This window comes from Mirounga angustirostris, unplaced genomic scaffold (genome assembly GCF_029215605.1).
Source record: "Mirounga angustirostris isolate CCGP_5_RB_7025 unplaced genomic scaffold, mMirAng1.0.hap1 SCAF_10, whole genome shotgun sequence".
NCBI lineage: Eukaryota > Metazoa > Chordata > Mammalia > Carnivora > Phocidae > Mirounga > Mirounga angustirostris.
In genome coordinates, this window is record NW_026991718.1 from 11,040,159 (window position 1) to 11,060,793 (window position 20,635).

Here is a 20,635-nt window from a genome sequence, read left to right on the forward strand (position 1 = left end):
GTGCCGGCGCGGATGGTGGTGGCCGGCACCACCGTGCACACGACAAACCGGCTGGGCTGGTGGCATCCCGTCCGCTCCACTGAAATGTAACAGTGCGCGTCCCTGGGCACTGTGCCGTGCCTGCTGGGCAGCTTACCTTTGTCTTACTGTCAAAACAGGTGAATCCCAACGCGAAATCCACCATGAAACACAGCGTCTCTCCTTGCCAGCTACACGTGTACGTTCTGGACTAGAAAAGAGCATTCATTTTGAGAAAACATTCTTTAGCAACGGAGTTCAACACTAACCAGGTGGTTGCAGTATCCCCCCACGATCAGAAACCAAGTTTTTAAAAGTCCTGATGTTTTGCATGCGGGCAGTGCTTTCTGGGATTTTGTCTACAGGCAAACACCTCGAACCACGTAGGAGCTGGACGTGGGGCCTGCACACCACTCTCACCACAAACAAGCAAACGGGGCCCAGCAAGTCCTCAGTCAGCAAAGTGGTTTGGAAACACCGGGATTCCTAGTTCCGCTTGCTAATGCGTTTGGAAGGACCTGGGGCGTGAGGCGCTCACTCTCCTCTCCTTGTTCAGGGCCCACTGGACTGAAGGCCAGGGCCGCAGGCCTGCTCCCCGGGAACCTGGACGTGCTTTGGGGAAAAAGATTCTGAAGAGCAGCAACACCAAAACCAAAGCACAGACCCCCGCAGGGGAGAGGCTGTGGCCATGTGGCTCCTGTATCACCCCCGGGCGGGTTTGGGTGAGGTCACCTCTGCCGTTAAACTCAACATGAACGCCTCGTCTGCTGGGCGTGAGCACACGGATGCTCAGGGCCGGCTTTCTCTCCTGGGCGGGTGGCCACACACACACACAGCCGCAGACACACAGCTCCACGCGTCCAGCCACGTGGGACAGAAGCACCACAATGCCGAGACCAGGGCTAGTATCTGCACGGCACTCTCAACAGAAGGAACTAGGGCTAAGCCTTAACACAGGAGGAGGAACATTAATATCTTGGGAAGCGTTACTTTGCACAACCTGTGTGACGAGGCTGCAGGTAAAACCTCCCAGCCTCAGCGCAGAGGGGAGCTGAATGCGGCACTCGGGCCTCACCGCAGTGGGCAGTGTCTTCCGTCCCGTCAAATCGGGGGCCTTCCGTCAGGATGCCTTCCGGACTTTTCAGCCCCCCTCCTCCTCCCCTGGTGTTCCACCTCAGCACACAGGTCAGCTCCCTTCAGCCTCGCAGGCCGGCGTGTCCAGCCCGTGGTGACTCCTCCGTCCTCCATTCCTAGGTCCAGTTCAGCTGCTGAGCCTTTTGTCATGAGGACCTTCATCTCGAACTGTGGGACTTATCTCCTCGTGTGGCTTCAGATCTCCCCGCTGAGGCTTTTCTGTCTTCTCATCGGTTTCCAAGGTTTGTGCTTCACTTCCTTTCTGACGCACATCGATCACTGCTGCTTGAACACGGTCATCAGATATTCTAACGCCCAACATCTTCGTGCTGGAAGCTACTGCCTTTTCACTTGGTTTGAGATCTTCCCGGTTTACTAAAGCCTGGATATTTTTGTATTATGAGATCCTTGAGCTCATTTAAGTCGTTCTACATGAATATCTCTGGCTCATCTTCCATAGGGGAGGGGGCTGTCCAGGGACCGCCAGGGCAGGTAGAAGTCGAGGTCCCCCTCTTGGTGTTGGACCCTACTGCTGATGGATGGGACGAGAGTTCCAGCCCCATGAGGTGGTCCCTGCTTCTGCTCCCTGACACCACCTGGCGGGGGGTGGGGGGCTATCGTTCCTGCCTGGCGGGGCAGAGGCATTTGCTGAGGGTGGGGTGAGTCTGTGGGGACGTCTGCGTGTTTGGCTGGCGTGGATCACTTACTGTGTAAAATGTTTCTGTCCCACCAGGCTGCCCTTCCTGGTCCTGGGCTGCAAGGAGCAGGCCGTGGTGGGTTTTGGGGTCTGCACCTGTTGGTATTTCTGGGTGGCCCCTTCTTCTGTGCCAAGTCTAGGACACACACGGGAAAGAACACGCAGGCCCTCTGCACCATATGGTCCTCGCGCCCTGAGGCCCCTCACTGGCCCTCCCAAGTCACTAATTCTTTTAAAAAGGTTGTTGAGTTAGTGGCCACCACCTTATTTATTAATTTAATAAACTAACACTTAAAAATTACCTTGCTTATAGGGCGCCTGGGTGGCTCAGTTGGTTAAGCGACTGCCTTCGGCTCAGGTCATGATCCTGGAGTCCCGGGATCGAGTCCCGCGTCGGGCTCCCTGCTCGGCAGGGAGCCTGCTTCTCCCTCTGACCCTCCCCCCTCTCATGTGCTCTCTCTCTCTCATTCTGTCTCAAATAAATAAATAAAATCTTTAAAAAAAAAATTACCTTGCTTACTACTGAGATTCCCCCCCTGGGCTCTGCGGGATGCGGTGCTGTTAGATCTGTACTTGGAGCAGATGTGTGCAGGAGCCAGGCAGGGTGTGGACAGCGTGTGGACAGTGGGAGGCTTTCCATCACCGCTCATGGCCAGAAGCACAGCCCACGTGGGGCGGTGGCACGGTGGGTGCCGTGGGCCCCTTGCAGAAGGCTGAGGCTCACACCTGTTCAGGCCGTGCAGACCACGGGCGCTGGTCCCTCCTGCGTCCCAGGTGAGGCTGCGCAAAGCCCAGCTATGTTCCCAGCGAGCCTGCGCGGGGCGCCGGGCACATGTGGGGGATGAATCCACGTGCACCTGGTCACCCTGGCTGGGAGGCTGGGGAGGCCATGCTGTTTAAGAAACAATCTTTAGAGGGAAATCGAGGCAGGCATTGACGTGGACAGCACAGCTGTGGGTCTGAGCTGCCTTGGACCACATAGCTTGTGGCCCCATTTGTGAACGTGCCCGAAACCGTGGGGTCTGTGGGGCGCTAGGATGGCACGACCGAGGCCTAATGCCTTTCACTCCACCTGTAAACAGCACGGCCACAAACTCAATGTGCCGCAGCCACGGAAAAATCACGCTAATAAAGACCAAATAGCTCCTCACAGGACAGTAGGCTGAACTAAATTAGGCTGTAATAAATACAGTGTCAAATAGCACATTCAAGTTCATTTTCAAGTGTGTTAAAAAATTCGCACTCTGGTACCATTAACCAAAGGCATGGAAATTAGCCTCTGAGGTATTCTAGAGAGCGCGCAGCCAGGGCGTAAGCGAATGAGAAAGTGGAGGAAGGGATTCTGTTCCTCAGCATGATGAGAAGCGAGCGCATGTGAGGCCGAGGTGCTCTCCCTCTCCCCGACTCGTGCGCTCTCCTGGCTTCCCCGTAAACGGCCCTGTTCACCGGACTCCCTCGCCCAGCGCACTCCGGGTGGATCCCCAGGGAGGCCCCGCGGAGCAACGTGCTACGCAGCATCAGCTGGGAAATGACCGAATTCTGTGGAAACCTCTCCGTTCTCCTCCATGTATGATTTGAATGGTGACTAGACGTCCAGAACACGTGACATGTTGAGCACAAGTCCCATGCCTGTCCTCAAAGCAATCCTTGGAGAGACTGGGACTCTCGTCCCCGGGAAGATGGCTTGCCCAGGTTCAGGCCAGCAGGTGCGTCTCCCGTGTGCTACCCACACCTGTGGGAGGAGAGGCCGCTGCGATCAGCCCCAAGCATCCTGGACTCATCAGGTCACCTACCATCTACGTCCACAGGCCCCTTACCCTGAGAGAGCAGAGGCTGCTGGGGGACACGACATACACACGCGGCTCCTTCTGGGAGCAAGGAACAGAGAGGCCGTGTGGGGAAAACTCTTCCTTGGAGAAGCTAACAAGCACACCGCAAATGTCCAGGAGGTGTTTGACCCACCTGACTTACAAATAAAACAGAACACTTTAGGGCGCCTGGGTGGCTCAGTCGTTAAGCGTCTGCCTTCGGCTCAGGTCATGATCCCAGGGTCCTGGGATCGAGCCCCGCATCGGGCTCCCTGCTCTGCGGGAAGCCTGCTTCTCCCTCTCCCACTCCCCCTGCTTGTGTTCCTGCTCTCGCTATGTCGCTCTCTGTCAAATAAATAAATAAAATCTTTAAAAAAAAAAAAAAAAACAGAACACTTTAGTCACAAACATAAATGTCACAATGTGGGTAGTTTTTGGAATTGGTGGTTTCGTGGACAAGGCTTTCATTTTCTGCTTGTTCATGAAATACACTTTTAAGTGAAATTTTGAAAGATAAACCCAGTTTAGCACTGCCTTACTCAAAAATATTTAACATTCTTTTTTCGGGATCCACACATAAACTCAGAAAGACACTGGTTTGGAGTCTTTGGCCAGAAGTAAATTGATGAGCATGTGTCCATTTTTGGGTCCTGTTCAGGTTTTCTGGAAGATGCCTGGCCCATGGTGCTATGTATGGGAGGCTGGGGTCACAGTGAGAAGCCGGGGCAGGAGCTCACCGTCCCTGAGTGTTAACTCTCCAAAGATGCATGGACGCCAGATGCTGGGGTGCGTCCCTGGTCACACCCTCTACTGCCCTCCGTCTGCACGAGGGGGCACTGGCTGGGAAGAGCAACTGTCAAAATGCCCCCGTCCATAAAGCTGGCGTGGCTCTTCCCTCACTGGGAATGCTGCTCTGGGAAGGGCTGCTTGAAACCCTGTAACAAACCAGGGACAGAAACAGAAACGAGCAGGCATAGTTCTGAGCTCCACTTAGGTAAATTAAGCTGCAAGGGGTTTTAGAGAAATGAAGTGCCAGGTCCTAGTCCAATATGTACGTTGGCATCTTTCTGCGAAATATTCAGAAAAGCTCATTCGTACCAAGAAAATGCTAAGTAGCACCCCTCAAAATCACATTATGTTGGCGATTCACTCTGGAGACTTGCAAACATTTACCATGGGAATGACTTGGTTCAGAGTTTTAAAACACAATTTCCACCGAGAGCGTAGCTCCGATGAGTCTGGCCGTGTGACTGTCTCAGCTCTCTGTGTTCAAACAGCCAGTGACGGGATAACGCACGTAGAGTGGGCACACTGGGCGGGGTCTGGGCCATGCAGGGACAGCCGTGCAGGGGCGGATGGGTGGGAACCCTGACCCCAGCCTGCTCTCGGAGCTGGAGGACCCTGGATGCGGCGATCAGTGCGGCAGGTCTGCCCTCCCCCAGGGACGAGCAGGTGTGGTGGCTCGGGCAGGGGTCACAAGAGCCGCCCAGGACACTCGGCTGGCGTCCCGCGAGGCCCACCACTCTGCCTCCTTCTCTGCAGCAGTGCTCCTGGGCCACATTCAGAGGTTCTGAGTTTGAGACCCGGAGCTCCTTGTAGCTTAGCTACCAGCCCCTGTGGCCACTTCCATCTTCACATCAGTATTCTGTGCCTCTCGGTTATATTCTAAGCTTAATTTGGAAAGTAGATGTGCAGTCTCTTTGTAGTAAAGGGCACCTGTATGAATGAGTAAAGGGAGCTCAATGTACTTCAATAAACAACAGTACCACTAACACCAGGACATGCCGGCATCTGTTTTGACTTTGTCCCCTGCATCAGTAATGGGAAATCCACTTCGCGGCACAGACTGCTGGAGGATGTCCCGGTGAGTGATGTGCTGAAGGCGGGAGGCTTATGCTAAGTCCGGCTGGACCAGAGTTTGCAGACAGACACAGAAGCCGGCTTCTTGTGTTGGGTGCCACTGGGGGGTGTTCATGTAGTCCAGCTCGAAGCCTGGCATTCTAAATATGCTGCGTGCATTTCTGATCAAAAACAACCAGCAGCATTTACTCAGATCGGCCATGATCCCGACTAAAGAGTGAGGAAGTTGATAAATCATAACTGAGGTGAACACACAGGCTGTGGTGCATGTAGTAACGATGCCACACCTGTACCTGTAGTAATGATACCACACTGGTACCCACAGTAACGATGCCACACCTGTACCTGTAGCAATGATCCTACAACGTACCTGTAGTAACGATGCCACACCGGTACCCATAGTAACGATGCCACAACAGTACCTACAGTAACGATGCCACACTGGTACCCATAGTAACAATGCTGCACCTGAAACCGTACTAATGATGCTATACCGGTACCTGTAGTAATGATACCACACTGATACCCACAGTAACGATGCCACACCTGTACCTGTAGCAATGATCCTACACCGTACCTGTAGTAATGATGCCACACCGGTACCCATAGTAATGATGCCACATCAGTACCTACAGTAACGATGCCACACTGGTACCCATAGTAACGATGCTACACCTGAAACCGTACTAATGATGCTAAAGCGGTACCTGTAGTAATGATATCACACTGGTACCTGTAGTAACAATGTCACACCTGTACCCGCAGTAACGATGCCACACAAGTACCCAAAGTAACGATCCCACACCCATACCCATAGCAATGATCCTACACCGTACCTGTAGTAACGATGCCACACCGGTACCCATAGTAACGATGCCACATCTGTACCTGTAGTAACGATCCTACACCCATACCCGTAGCAATGATGCTACGCTGGTACTCATAGTAATGATGCTACACCCATACCTGTAGTAATGACCCTACACTGGTACCCACAGCAATGATGCTACCCCTGTACCTGCAGCAACAATGTCACACCAGTACACGTAGCAATGATGCCACGCCAGTAACTAATGGAAATGTGTTTGTTACAGGTGCACATACCTCGGAGGTTCCTGGGAAACCATCTGTGTTTGTATATGTTCTCTTTGGAAAAGAGAATGACATGCTCCCTTCTCATGTCTCAAAAAGGTCTATGGGAAGGTCAGCATTTCCTGTAGTCCTATGAAGTCCAATGGATGAGTCTGGTATCCATTGATAAGCACATCTATTTTAATACTTAATGTATTTCTGGTCATTTGGGAATGGGTAGTCCAAAACAGGCCAGAAGTTAATAGGTCAGATTTTTAGAGTTTGGAAAATGTTTTTCTTTAGAGAACAGTAGCCACGCGCTGAGCCACAAAGGCCCGTTCCCGTACTACACACCTGAGGGAGAGTAGTAACAGTCCTGCGGGGGGCGGGAGTGCGGCCGATGATGGGCAGGCCTGGTAACTTCCCATCTCTCTCCAGAGGCTGACTGTCACCAGCTGGGCCCCCCGGGCCCTGGGTCAGCATTGCCAGCACTCCATTCTGAGGTGTGACCATGCAGGACACTTGGACCCAGGAACACGCCTTACCCTTCTTGGCAGCCACGGGGGCCAGCAGAACAGGTGTATGGGGATTCTGAGTTCCTGTGACGCACACCGCGACCACCTCACACACTCCCTGCACACGTGCTACGGTGATCAGCGGGGTGCCTGACATGGATCAGGAACACCTGGGACTCCACCCAAAGAAGAGCACTGGGAATCGGCTGATTTCATCTTTCCTTTTCAGGTGGGAACACTGGGCCTCAGAGATTCTGGGCCAATTCCCCAAGGTCATGGCCAGTCCGGGGACGATTCCAACACTGGTCCTCCTGACGTTAAAGGGAAATTCACCATCTTCCCAGCACAGGACGCAGACTCCCACACCTGAGACTGTGCCTTCTGTCTGTTGTCATTCTTACTATTATTATTACTCACAAACAAGCATGCTGCCCCAAAGGGAAGTATGTTCCATTAAAATATAGGTTTTCATCATCTCTTAAAAAAAGGTATAAAATATTTAAAAATATTTTATAAAAATTTGTAAATTTCGGGACGCCTGGGTGGCTCAGTTGGTTAAGCGACTGCCTTCGGCTCAGGTCGTGATCCTGGAGTCCCGGGATCGAGTCCCGCATCAGGCTCCCTGCTCGGCAGGGAGTCTGCTTCTCCCTGACCCTCCTCCCTCTCGTGCTCTCTGTCTCTCATTCTCTCTCTCGCAAATAAATAAATAAAATATTTAAAAAAAAATTTGTAAATTTCAGGAAAAAGCCTAAAAAGCAATTGGAAAAAGAACTTATTTTTAAACAACGCAGAGATGAGGTGTCACCAGACCCGGTCCATCCTTGTCAACAGGATTCTGTGGCCGCCCACACCGTCTCCCCGCTCAGCATCCTCATTGAGCTCTGGTCACCTGCAGCCCCGGGGGCTCGCCGGCTGTTTCGCGTTGTCTCCCGCTGAGGTACTGGAGGCCATGGCCGGCGTCAGCACGCTTACCCGGATGCCACCTCTCCTTGTCCCCATATCCCCTGAGACATGCAGCAGGTGCATCCCCGTCCCTGCTTCCATTCCCCAGACCCTCACTGTCCACGTGCAGACAGCGTATGGCACACACACGCACGGCTGGTTGCCATCAAACACAGACACGCATACTGATATGAGGACGGTGAGACACACGGACATGGGACGGACACTGTGGTGGGGGGTGAAGGCCCCCAGCACCGGTGAACAAATTTCCTTAGGTGGCAGAAGGGACGTTGTAGATGGGATGAAGGAAGGACCCAGCGATGCAAGATGATCCTGGATCGCCCTCATCAAGCTGCGTGAGTCCTGGAAGTGGAGGGCTTCTTCCCGCCTGGTCTGAGCGCCGTGCCTCGGAGGAAGGGCACCAGAGAGGGAGGCCGGCTCTGAGGTTGGGAGGTGGCGGGCTCTGAGAACAGGGTCCGGGCTGGGGGGATGGTGGGCTCTGAGGACAGGGTCCCGGCCAGGGAGCAGCCGGCTCTGGGGACGGGGTCAGGGCCGGGGGCGGCGGGCTCTGAGGACGGAGCCCCAGCACATGCTGGTCCCTGCGCTGGAGGCGGATGTCCCTGGGCCTCCAGAGAGAGTTGCTGTGTCAGCAGCTGGATCTTTGCCCCGAGAGACCCCACAGGGCCGTGGGCTGGTCACCCCACTAAGGCTGAAAGGCTCCATCTCTGCAGGAGCACAGAGCTGATGCGGACACTCCAGGTGTTTCACTGCATTTGACTGGACACGTCGCATCCAATGTTTCTGTGACTTTCAGCAAATTCACTACCTTCTCCTCTCCCAAGGTCGGCTGAAAATAAACTGTTTTCTCGAATTTGTCCTTGAACAGATGTGTTCTGCTCCATTTCACACCTGCCTTTCCCAAACCGTTTCTCAGGAGCGGTACCCCGGGAAGCTCCCACAGCAGCTCAAGCCGAGAAATCCAAGTGGCCATCGGTGTAGATGGACGCTGGCATCTGCCAAGTTACTCTGCCCGACTGGGAGGTGGCGCTGGCTGGGCGCTCTGGTGCACTCACGGGCCCGGGACGCATCAGCATCTGCCAGGCTCAGGGACGTGACCCTTGGTTAGGGGCGAGCACGGCTGGACAGAAAGTGCTCACAGACGCTGGAGGTCAGGCTCCGCACCCTTCCCTCCAGCCCTCACGGGCGTGTGTGTGTCCATGCACACCCCAGGAGCTCAGAGCAGTTACTCGCGCGTATCTGGGTTTGAAGACACAAAATGATACGCATCACACTTGCAGAGTTTGTGTAACAGAAATAAGCCTAAGAAACGAAATGTTAGTATTAGAGTAATGATCAGTTAGATCCTTCTAGAAAGTCTGTACATGAATGTATCAAGGTCAACTGTGAGGTCATTCGTGAGTCTAGCACAAAGGTTGTTCAACCAAATGAATTACAATTTAAAGGAAAAACTCAATTTTAACATGAATTCAGATGAGGCTTGAAAGTGGCATGAGTCCCATGTGACCACCCTGGGGCTTCTTGTAAGGAGAGGTGGAAAGATGCTCGACAGGAGGCATGGAGGGCTTCCCACCAGAGGCCAGACCCCTCCAGGTCATTTGTGGGAATGCTGTACATTTAAGGAAAGAAAAACGTTTAAAGAGTAATTGATGGTTTTCACTGAAATCTGGCTGCAAAACCACCAGGTGAATTGGAATTGCAATAAGCTTCCTGGGAGTAATGAAAACAATCTGGGGCGCCTGGGTGGCTCAGATTGTTGAGCGTCTGCCTTCGGCTCAGGTCATGATCCCAGGGTCCTGGGATCAAGTCCCGCATCGGGCTCTCTGCTCCTTGGGAGCCTGCTTCTCCCTCTGCCTCTCTCTCTCTCTGTCTCTCATGAATAAATAAATAAAAATCTTTAAAAAAAAACAATCTGAAACTTAATTGTTTAATTAAACTGGTGCTTCTGGTAATGAACCAATAATTATCTTTTAATGATCCCATAAATCTATTCTAATCCAGGTGTTATTTAATATTTCACTTGATTGTCTCTTAGGTCCTCTGGGTTTACTTTTTCCAGGAGAAATGATAAAGCATATTTGTAGTATTCCACATGGTGTTCCAAAACTCTCACTGATGTTAGTGTTTTGTTTTTAATAACTCAAGCTTGGGATTTCTTAAAAATGTATCTGGAAGATTAATTTAAGCACTTAAGGAAATTATGTTGTGCATATTTCAATGTCAAGTGCTTTACAAACATCAATTAATTAGACTTCGTAACACCATTCCAAAAGAAAATGGTAATCATGTTAGGAAGAAGGAAACCAATAATTAAGAAAGTTACATGACTTATTCAAGGTTACTTCTCAGTCTCCTACAAATGCAAAACGTATTAAGAAGGCAGCACATCTCTCTCGTGTGCGTGCACACACACCACTTAGGGCTAGCGAGAACGCCTTCGTAATGTCACGTTCCCTGGGATGCCCAGCGAACAGCACCTCTGAAACCCTGCACTGCAGCTACCAGCCAGGTGGGAGGGAAGTTGGGACCGGCCGGGGGGCGGGGGAGAGCGCCTTCCTGCGTCTCAGTCCCCCGGCTGAGGGCATCCGGGAGAGTGTGTGGCACGTGGGGGACGCTCCACAGATGGAGGGAACGGAAGAGCCTCACCTGGTGACAGGAATAACGCAACCACAGCCAGAAACTGAGAGAAGCAAATAGGCTTCGGAACAACGACAGCAGCCCGTGTGTAGGTCACGTTTATGGAAAGGCTCTTAAATCCTTCCTTGGTGTTGTCTGCTCTTATTTGACGGCATCCTTATCCGTCTGGCCTTGTTTTCTGGGCGCCCGACCAGGAAGAAGAGGAAGCAACAAGAGAGGAGTGATGCTCTTGGGGGTGACAAATGAGAACATCTAAAACGAGATCAAACGGGGGCCCTGGGGTTGGGGGCCATGTGGGGCTGGAGTCCTGTGGTAAGGAAGGCAGAATGCCTGATTATGGTGCCCAGTTGCCCCAATATGAGGTTAAGTGGGTGAAGGGCAGGCGACGTTTTGAAATTTACACACCTGAAAGTAATTCCAGATTTGGCTGGAACTAAAAGGGACATCTCTAGGTTTTCTCAAAAATGTGCTGATTAATGACATTTGATGAGTGAAATCATCATGGTTTTTAATAATGTCATCTGTAAATCAAATTCATGTCACAAAGTGTCAGAGGGAGTGTTACTGATTGGAAACCATTTCACCCCGTTTCTGACTGGGTGGTCGTGTGGGGGGCCAGACACTGTCCAGCCCGATCTGCTCTGCGCTTCCTTCTCTGAGGACAGCCCCAGCCTTGCCCTTTCCCATCTCACAGCCGGACCCGCCTCGAAGAAAGTCCTGCCACAGCGGACGGGAGCATCAGCAGCCCTTCCTTTCCTTGTTTTCCGGTGCAGGCTCGCTCACCGTGGAGCCGAGTGTGCACGGGGTTCACAGACGGGGCGGACCCACCTTCCATCCGGCTGGTGCTCCTGCATCAGCTTTCAGAAGACGGCACAGGACAGAACCTCCCGGACCTGGAACGAACTCTCGAGATCTTGGCACCGACACCAAAAACACAGCCATAAAAGAAGAAATCCCAAAACCGGACCTCATCAGAACTAACACGTTTGCTGCGTGAATCACACAGAATGTACTCTCAGACCGTCACGCTGAGTGTCTTCCACGCTGCTCATTCTCCTCCCCGACGGAGGGCATCCCACTGTGCTGACATACCAAATATTTCATCAGTCCCAGGCTGATGGACGGTTGGGTTGTTTTAGGATTTGGGTATTAGCGGGTACGAAGGCTTTTGTGCACAACAAGGCGAGGAGTGGAATGGTCGCGTCTTATGGTGGGTGCTTTTCAACGCCAGGACTTGCCAGACCGCCCGTGCCAGGGGCGTGCCCCCGTGCCCATTCCTCCACATTCGCACCTACATGCGGTACCTACCGCTGGTCTTTGAAATTTTCGTCGTGCTAAGAGGCGTGCTGGGTGGTTCACTGTTTCAGTTTGCACTTCCCTACTAATGATTCTGAGGGTATTATCATGGGCTTATTTCCTGTCTATATACCTTCTCTCATGAAGTTTATTAAAAAATTTTGCCCAATTTTTGTGTTGGCTTGGTGGTTTTTCTTATTGAGCTTTGAGATCTCTTTACACATTATAGATACAGGCCCTTTATGAGATGTATGCTTTGCCAATATTTTCCTCCCACACTTTGGCATCGTTTTCATGTTTCTTAACAGTTGTCTTGCAAATAAGAGCAGGTTTTTTATTTGGATGAAGTGTCCAAATTGCCTTAAGTATCTTTTTATATAGATTGTGGTTTGGTTTTTGTATCTGAGAAATTTTTGCATCATTAAAGGTCATAAAGACTTTACCTAATATTTTCTTCTTGAATTTTTATAGTTTTGCATTTATACTTCTATGACCCATTTTGAGTTAACATTTGTAGGTGGTGTGAGGTATGAAGCCCATTTTTTGGCATAAATATCCGATTATTCCAGCATGACCCGTTCCAGAGACTATTCATTCCCCACTGAATTATCATCCATGTCTGTCAAACAACATTGTCTATGTATGTGTAGATCTACTTCTGGATTCTGCCCCTTAAAACCTCCTTGTCCGTCTTTATGCCAACAGCACACGGTCATGACTACTCCACATTTTCCATCATTTTTGAAATAGGTGCTGTCGGTCATTCAATTTTGTTCTTCTTTTCCGAAGTTATTTAGGAGATACTGAGTCCTTTGCATTTCTAATATGAATTTGAAGATCATCCTGTCCATTTCCACATAGAAGCCTGCTGGGATGTTACTGGCATCTGATGTAGAGATCAATGACAGTAGACAGTGACACTATTATGTCTTCGGGCCCGTGAACAAAGTCCGGCTCTCCACCTACCCAGCTTTCCTTTACGCTCCCTCAAGCAATGTTTTGTAGTTTTCTGTTACAAGTCTTTTGCATCTTTTCAGGTTTATCCAAATTATCTCATGTTTTTGATGCTGTTATAAATATTTTTAATTGTTCCTTGTATCAGGAAGAGGAATTGATTTTTCTATATTGATCTTCTATCTTGCAACCTTTTCCTGTAGCTGAACTGACTTTTCTTGCAGATTCCATCTGAGTTTCTGTTGAGAACATCATGAAATCTGTGGATAAAGATGGTTTTATTTTTTCCTTTCCAATCTGGATGTCTCTTATTACTTCTTCTTGACTGGTGGCCCTGGCTACAGCCTTTAGTCAAGTGTTAGCCAAAGTGATGAGAGGGCAATCTTTGCCTTATGCTCAGTCTTGGGGGAAAAGTGTTCAGTCTTTCGCCATTAAGTCGGATGTTACCTGTGGGCAATTTTGTAAATGATGAATGCCTTTTTATCAGGTTAGAGAAAATTTCTTCCACACCTACTTTGCTGGTATGATCCTGGATTTTGTCACATATTTTCTTGGGTCTATTGAAATGATGACATGATTTCTTTCTTTTAAATTGTTAGCCTGATAGATTAAATTGATTGATTATAAGACCAACTGTATTTTCCTAGGATAATTTTTACTTGATATATTCTTCCTCTTATAGAAGTTATTGGATTTTATCAAGTAAAATTGTGTTTAGAGTATTTATGTACATAAATATAAAGGACAACGGTCTGTAAGTGCATTTTTGTTTCCCGTGTCCTTGTCTAATACTGGTATCGGGGGACGCTGGCCTCTTAGATGCCTGAAAACATTGCCCCCCACTCCCAGTTTTCTGGGTTAGTTTGTGTGGAATTATTATTTTTTTTTACTGTTTAGTACAGTTCACCAATGACTCTATTTGGGACTGGAATGTCCTCCATGGGGAGGGATTTAAGCAAAAATTCAGTTCTTAAACCACATAGTGCTCTTTGGGTTACTTATCTCCCCTTGAGGGAGCTCTGGTGGTTTGTGTCTCACAAGGCGTTTGTCCCCCTCGTCCAGGCTGTCAGATTTAGCGCCAATTTTTAGAAGTTGTGTATATAATGTTCCCCTACTGTCTTCCTAAGTATCCGTGTAACTGGTAGTGATATTACCTTGTTCTTAATGCTGTAAGTTGTGTCTCTCTCATCAGTCTGAGAAGACCTTCATTCATTTTTATTTTATAGAATCTTATTTTAGTTCACTGATTTTCTCTGTTTTTCTTGGGTTTTCTAGTTCACTGATTTTTTCCTCTGATTTATTTCCTTTGCTTACTTCGGTTTAGGCCGCCTGTTGCTGGTTTCAGGTTTATCAGAAGAGGTCAGTCCTCTGGCTTCGGTGGTGGCTCAGTACTCTGGGACTTAGGGCTGCAGAGCGCCCCACGCTGGCCCCAGATCTGTCAGTGCTCCGGCCTCTCCTAACGTCTCCCCTCAGGACAGGCAGGAGAACAAGGGAGAACAAACGGTCTTTGGAGATTCTTTGGGAGCAAAAAGGAGAAATGATCAGAGACCTTTTCTGAAACTCAAGGTACTCTGTGGAGGTGACCAGGTCCGCAGGGGCAGTCCTGACCCGGTTTTCCACGGACGGGGCCATGCTCAGCTCCACAGAGGTGGAAGCTAACTTGGTTATCTTCGTCTGCTAGAGATGCAAGCTGCTGTCTGGTGGAACAGACAAGCTCCAAGGTCGGTCCACGAGGCTGCTGGAGGTCATCGAGTGCATGTTCTGTCTACCCAGCAATGGCATCCAGAAGCAACCTGGATGCAGTGCCTATGCTCGGGGACTTTCTTCTCAAGGGCTCTTTGGACTGCTCAAACCACCTCTGACTTCCCTCATTAATGGAGGAGTTAAGTTAAATAAAATCTTTGAGCACATGTTCGTTTTACATTTTCTTGAGAGTCACGATCTTACCTTTCACGTGTTCATTTGTAAGAACTATGCTGGCTCCAGGGGAGGAAGTGGACAGGTGGGAGCACCTGCTCTCATGCTCTCTGGAGCACTTTCGAGGGCAGATGAGCTAGGTGCTGCACACCTGGTCTGCCTGAACAGATCACCCTCTGGCCACACACCCAGTTCACTTGTCCCCGTCAGTGGCCGTGCTCTCGAGCCTCAGCTTACCGAGAAGACGGGGGTTAAAACACCAAGCTGACCACAGCACGGCGTAGTCTGTGTGGATGAGGGAATGGGAAAGGAAATGCTGGGGACTGACTCGGGGACCTGGGACCAAAATACTTCCAGGGCCGCCTCCAGGCCTCGGCACTGCTGGACCCTGTGCCAACCCCAGGGGCTCTGGGACCTCACCTCCTGCTGGCAGAGGCCAGTCTCCTCCACTGGCCCGCCAAGTGGGGCTGCAGGGAGCGCAGGGAGGGCAGCTCGTTGGGTGTAAACGGGCGTGGGTGCTCTCGGACGAAGGCTGTGACTAGGGGACCCGTAAGCTCCCAGTATTTCCCTGGAAAACTAGGTTCCTGGACCCACTACTGTCCCCTTAGGTCTGTCTTTGTTGTGATTTGAAGTATTCCAGAAAATATCTGCAGCAATTCATTCCCATCTCCAAAAAACTAAAATGTTTATGATTGTCCAAATGCTTTTTATCTGTGCAGAGAGGATAATAAAGCAAAAATGGTTCGGGGTCACGTGACAGAAAAAAATTCTGGTTAACAGTGTGAATCCAGAGAGAAACATTCATGAACGTGCACAGGCTTGCCCTCTTGAGCGCCCACTCATGCAGCTCCTGGGTGGCATGGGGGCCCCAGCTGAGCCCCAGCCGCTAACCGCCATCAGAATCAACTTCCCACCTGTGTCCTGAGCGACACCCAGGCAGAGGCCAAGAGCACACGCTCCCTGATTTCGTGTTTCTTATCATAAAATCACCACACATAATAATGACCTCTGGAACGCAGGCCGAATTACAAGACTGCCCTGAATCACCTGTCTGAACGGGGCCGTAGGGGCCATTACTATGAAAGTGTGTACGACAGGCCGTGCGGTCAACGGAGAAATGCTGGAACCAAGCCGTAGGAGCTGCTGGCTCTGGTCTCAGCCCTGATCCCGGAAAACCCCGCATGCCCCCTCAGGTCAGCAGCTCTGATCTGGCTCCTGGTTTGCTAGGTCAGTGCGTGGAGAGGTATGGGGAACCAGCCTGCACATGTGTGGAGGGGAGCAAAGCCCACGGACAAAGGCCCTGCGGCAGGGTGCGTGTGCAGATGCCCGCCCAGAGGGGCTCCCTTCAGCGTGGGCGGGCGTGGGGCGCACGGGCAGACGCCCACAGAAGACAGGACGGCGCGTGAGGGGCCATGGACACCATCAGGCATCGTGACGCCCCCCAGGAGGCGGTGCTGAGAGAAGCGGCGGGTGCAGGCCTGTCCTCCAGTCCTCCGCAGAATCCTCCACAGCGCTTCCTTCCCGCGGCACGTGGCTCTTCGTCCGAATGGCAGACCCATGCTCCGTATGCCTGTTGCCATTTCAAAACCCTCAAACGAGGAGCTTGCTGACTTGATAAGTAAATATGCGAGCAATTCCTTAAGTTTGGCTCCCTGCTTCGCCAGCCCACTCAGGTGGGTCACGTTTCTCAGCACATTTCCTTGTGCTTGTAATGTTTTATGGACACGCTCGGTTGCCAATATCCTAGGCAATCTGCTCTCATATTAGAGGTTGTGTAGTCCAGCCTGCGGGCAGCATTTTCCTCTCCGCAAAGTCCCTGAGAAGCAAGACTCTGTTTGGATGCCTCTGATGACAGGGCACTCACTACTCCCCAGAACGGTCCATCCTACTTTTAAACAGCTCTGGGGGTCAGAACATCCTGGCCTTCTTTCTCTGTGGCTTCTGTTTCTGACTCAGCTCTGGACGCAGGTGCCTTGCACAGGATAGACGAGAGGGAGCCCCAAACCCACATGCTCTCACTCACCCCGACTTGGGAAAGTCTCTCTGCTTCGCGGGCTGGGTGCACCTGAGGTCTGAAGACAGCTTGGCTGGAAGAGAGACTTTAACTCCTTGCAAAGTGCATTTCCTCCCGGCTGCGCGAGTTCTATCTGGAGGAGCTAACCTTGCGCGGCCCCCGCGTGGTGACAGTCCCCAGCGCACAGTGGGCGGGTGGTGCTCACACGTTGCCGCACCTGCAGGTGACAGCACAGGACAAGTGACCCCTAAACGCGGCTGGAATCGGAAAATCTCCTGTTGGAAGGACATGATGTCTGGAATACAGGGAGTCGTGACTGAGGTAAACCTCCACGGATGGGTCACACTCCTGCGACTTGGGCTGCCTACGTAGATGTCACTTCATTTCTTATACGGCACCAGCGAGAATGGCTGAGTCATCTTGAAATAAGCCAGCCACCAACCCCCTGTGGCCGGCTGGTAATTGCTTCCTCTAACTGAGCTTAAGGTGTCCACCCCTCTTCTACCCTGGAGGGAGGCTAACCGCACCCCTGGCCCCAGAGTGGACACTGGTCAGCAGACAGCATTCCCTGACAAGCATGTTAATCCACTGGGTTCATGACCTAATCTGGCAAAATCAGACCCAAGGGGGGACGCTACGGTCATCCCACTGCTGGGGGAGAAGCGCCCTCCTCCAGGGAAGGTGAACAGAAGGCCGCTGCATCTACAACCAGGAGGGGAGGCGTTCTAAGCAAACACCTGAAACTCCAAGCTCAGTGGGGTGGAAATGGGAAGAGCTGGTGCATCTGCGGGAAGCCCTGTTATCAGGACGGTTACAGTCCCAGTGCGTCGTAGCGCAAGGCAGGGGATTCCCGCCACTGTGGCCACAGGCAGCCGGCAAGATTCAGAGACTTGATACCGCATGTTGTGATGAGGAAAGAGATTTTCTGTTTTTCTTAAATTCTAAGAGGATATTGCTGGGATAAGTAAAAAAAAATTAGATGGATTGATGTGGATAAAATGTACAACATTTCGCACATTACAAAGCATTATGCGCACATGATGAGTACATTTTAGTAAGAAAGAAAAAACGGTGCTGACGTCCGTGTAAAACCATCTGAAGAATGTACAGCATGACACCCACCCTTGCACCTGAGCCCCGGGGGTGGTACAACACACACAGCCAGGGAAGTTCTTCTGTTATCTTTGAAAGAGAGAGAACAAGAGCGCGAGTGGTGGAGGGGGTGCAGCGGGAGAGAGAGAGAGAGAGGATCCCAAGCAGACTCCGCTGAGTGTGGAGCCCGACTCAGGGCTCAATCTCACACCCCTGAGATCAAGACCTGAGCCCAAACCAAGAGTTAGATGCTTAACCGCCTGAGCCCCCCAGACGCCCCAACCAGGGAAGTTCGCCGTTCAGTCGTGCGTGTGTAGGACACCTGGATTTCAGATGCCTGCAGGAGATTTGTAATATAAGTATGACTTAAAATATTATAGTTTAAGAATGTCATTGAGCTAGAGCTGGGTGGGAGGCAAGCACCCAGCTTCTACAGCACTGAGCCCAGATAAGGTGCACTGAGAAACTACTGGGGAGAAACGTGCCCTGAGTGTAAATCCAGACCTCTCTTTCAGAAATCCTTACGGAGAAGCACGAATAAGGAGATTAATGCAGGAAACCGTCGGCCTGCAGCATGCTGAACACAGAGAAGGCAACCAATGTCGTCCAAATGATAAACACGTAAACCTTGTCGAGCTTTAAAGCTGGGATCCGGGCTGGCGTCAAATCAAAGTCTGAACACAGGAGAGAAGCTGCTGAATCAGGCAGACACAGGACGGGGCTGGCAGCACTGACCAGTCGAGAAGCCCGCCTGCCCTGGGCCGCCTCTCGCACACGCCCCCCTCCTCTGCGCTGGAGGCAGCGTGTTGCAGGGGAGAACACGCTTCGGCACAGAGACGGGGTGGGGCTGGTCACTGGTCACGTGGCTCATCTCCGAGTGACCTTGGAGGGGCCACTCAGTCCTTGCAAACGGAGTCTTCTCATCAGTGAAAGGAAAAAGAAAACAGTATCACATCTTAGATGCACTTTAAAAGATTAACAGTGCGTACAAACAGCACACAGCTTGGCACAGGGCACACATTCAAATTAACAGTTTCCATAATGGCTCTGGTGTGCATACTCGAATCCTTAATTTACAGATTAAATAAAGGTGTTTGGAGAACTATTTTGCCCATGTTCACGGAGGGAGAAACAGGTCAGGCCAAGACTTGATCCACCACCTTCCAGAGGATATCCTCCTTCCTTCCCACCTCCGAGTCCAGAAAACCGAGGCTCTAGCGCTGGACGTCAGCACCTGGGGGCGAGGAAACCCCGTGGGATTGTGTCTTGGAAAGGCTCAAGTGGGTATGAGGATTCTCAGACTTGGGAGGCCTTGGGAGACCTTTCCCTCCTGCACAAGGTGATCCCACTCTCTCCAGGAGCACCCATGGCACAATCTGGCCCATTATTCACATCACCGGATGGTCACCGTCACAACCACACTCATCCTTGCCCCCACTACCCACGAAGAGATCCTCGTTGTCTTGATCCTGGATAACTGAAAATGCCTCCCCCAGAGCTTGCCAGGCACACTGCCCGCCATGTCCTAATCCAGACTTCACGTCCTCTCTTCTACAGACTGCCCCCTGGCCTTCTCCCTTCTTCCTACTTGCCCCAAGTACCAAGGACTCTGCAAAGGGAGAAGCCACTTCCTCTGGAGGGATTTCCGGCTATGAAAGCACGGTGTCCCCGAGCCCAGACCCCTTGCTCTGGACACAAGGAAGGGAGAAGAGAGAATGGAATCCACCCAGGATGGTTGGGACCCTCATTGTGTTATGACAGGCATGGGATGAGTGGGTCCTGCAGCCTCCCTCTACTGCGGAACATCATGGTGTGTCTCCTGGAGGGTGTCTCCCCCAGGGGCTCAGATGGCCCCCTGCCTGCAGCACAGCCGTGGACGCCGTGGACGCCGTGGAGTGATGCTCGCCTGAGGTAAGAACGTAAAGTTCACCTGGGCCAACAGGGGCTGTCACTCGCGCTCTGAGACTTCAGCTGTGTTCAGGGGGTCTGAGCTGCTCACAGCTGCTACGAGTCCGAGCAGGTCCCCGAGATCAGGGAGTCGGTGTTTGGTGCCTCAGGACCCTCCCACATCCTCCTGCAGCAAGCAGGTCCGTGAGCTTCAGAACTGAATTCCAGGATGCCCTGCTCCACTCAAGAGGAGGGTCGCAGAAGAAACTGTGACGTTGGTCTCCACAAAACATCTGAGTGTGACCTCACCACGTGGACCCACGGGTGGCGGTGATGCTTAGACCCTCACAGGGAGGCCCCCGGGCCTGTGGCGGCCAGTGCACCAACCAGGAGAGCAGATGGCAACCAGGATCTTCCCACTCCAAACACACGTGTCTGAGGGAGGGGGCGGTCTTCCGCGGCTGAGCTCACAGCCTTAGGGTTACGGACGCGAGGCCGGATGAGCCCAGCGCTGTCGGGTGGCTAAGTCCCCTCCCTGATGCATCACGTCACTGATTTCTTGCCTCTGGTTCATAGGGTGGCCTCCCCGTGAAGGGGTTCATGATGGTTCATGATGGTAAGGATTGAAATACCTTCTTCCTGACGCTTTCCATCGACACATATCCAAGTGTGTGAGTGATTCACCTGCTGTGCTGAGAAGGCCCAGTCTGTATTCTCCTCTGGATCACTAAGACACACAGGAAGGGCCACTGCGTGCCGTAACGTGACCATCATC

The 20,635-nt window shown here is 51.6% G+C and overlaps 1 protein-coding gene across 1 annotated transcript in view; it reads right to left on the reverse strand.

The window, feature by feature from the left end:
* SNTG2 (syntrophin gamma 2) overlaps positions 1–20,635 on the reverse strand; it is a 156,007-nt gene that overhangs the window by 18,571 nt on the left and 116,801 nt on the right. The window contains exon 15 of the mRNA XM_064573510.1: positions 137–229. Within this exon, the coding sequence (XP_064429580.1) occupies positions 137–229 (93 nt within the window). The remainder of the gene's footprint in view (positions 1–136; positions 230–20,635) is intronic.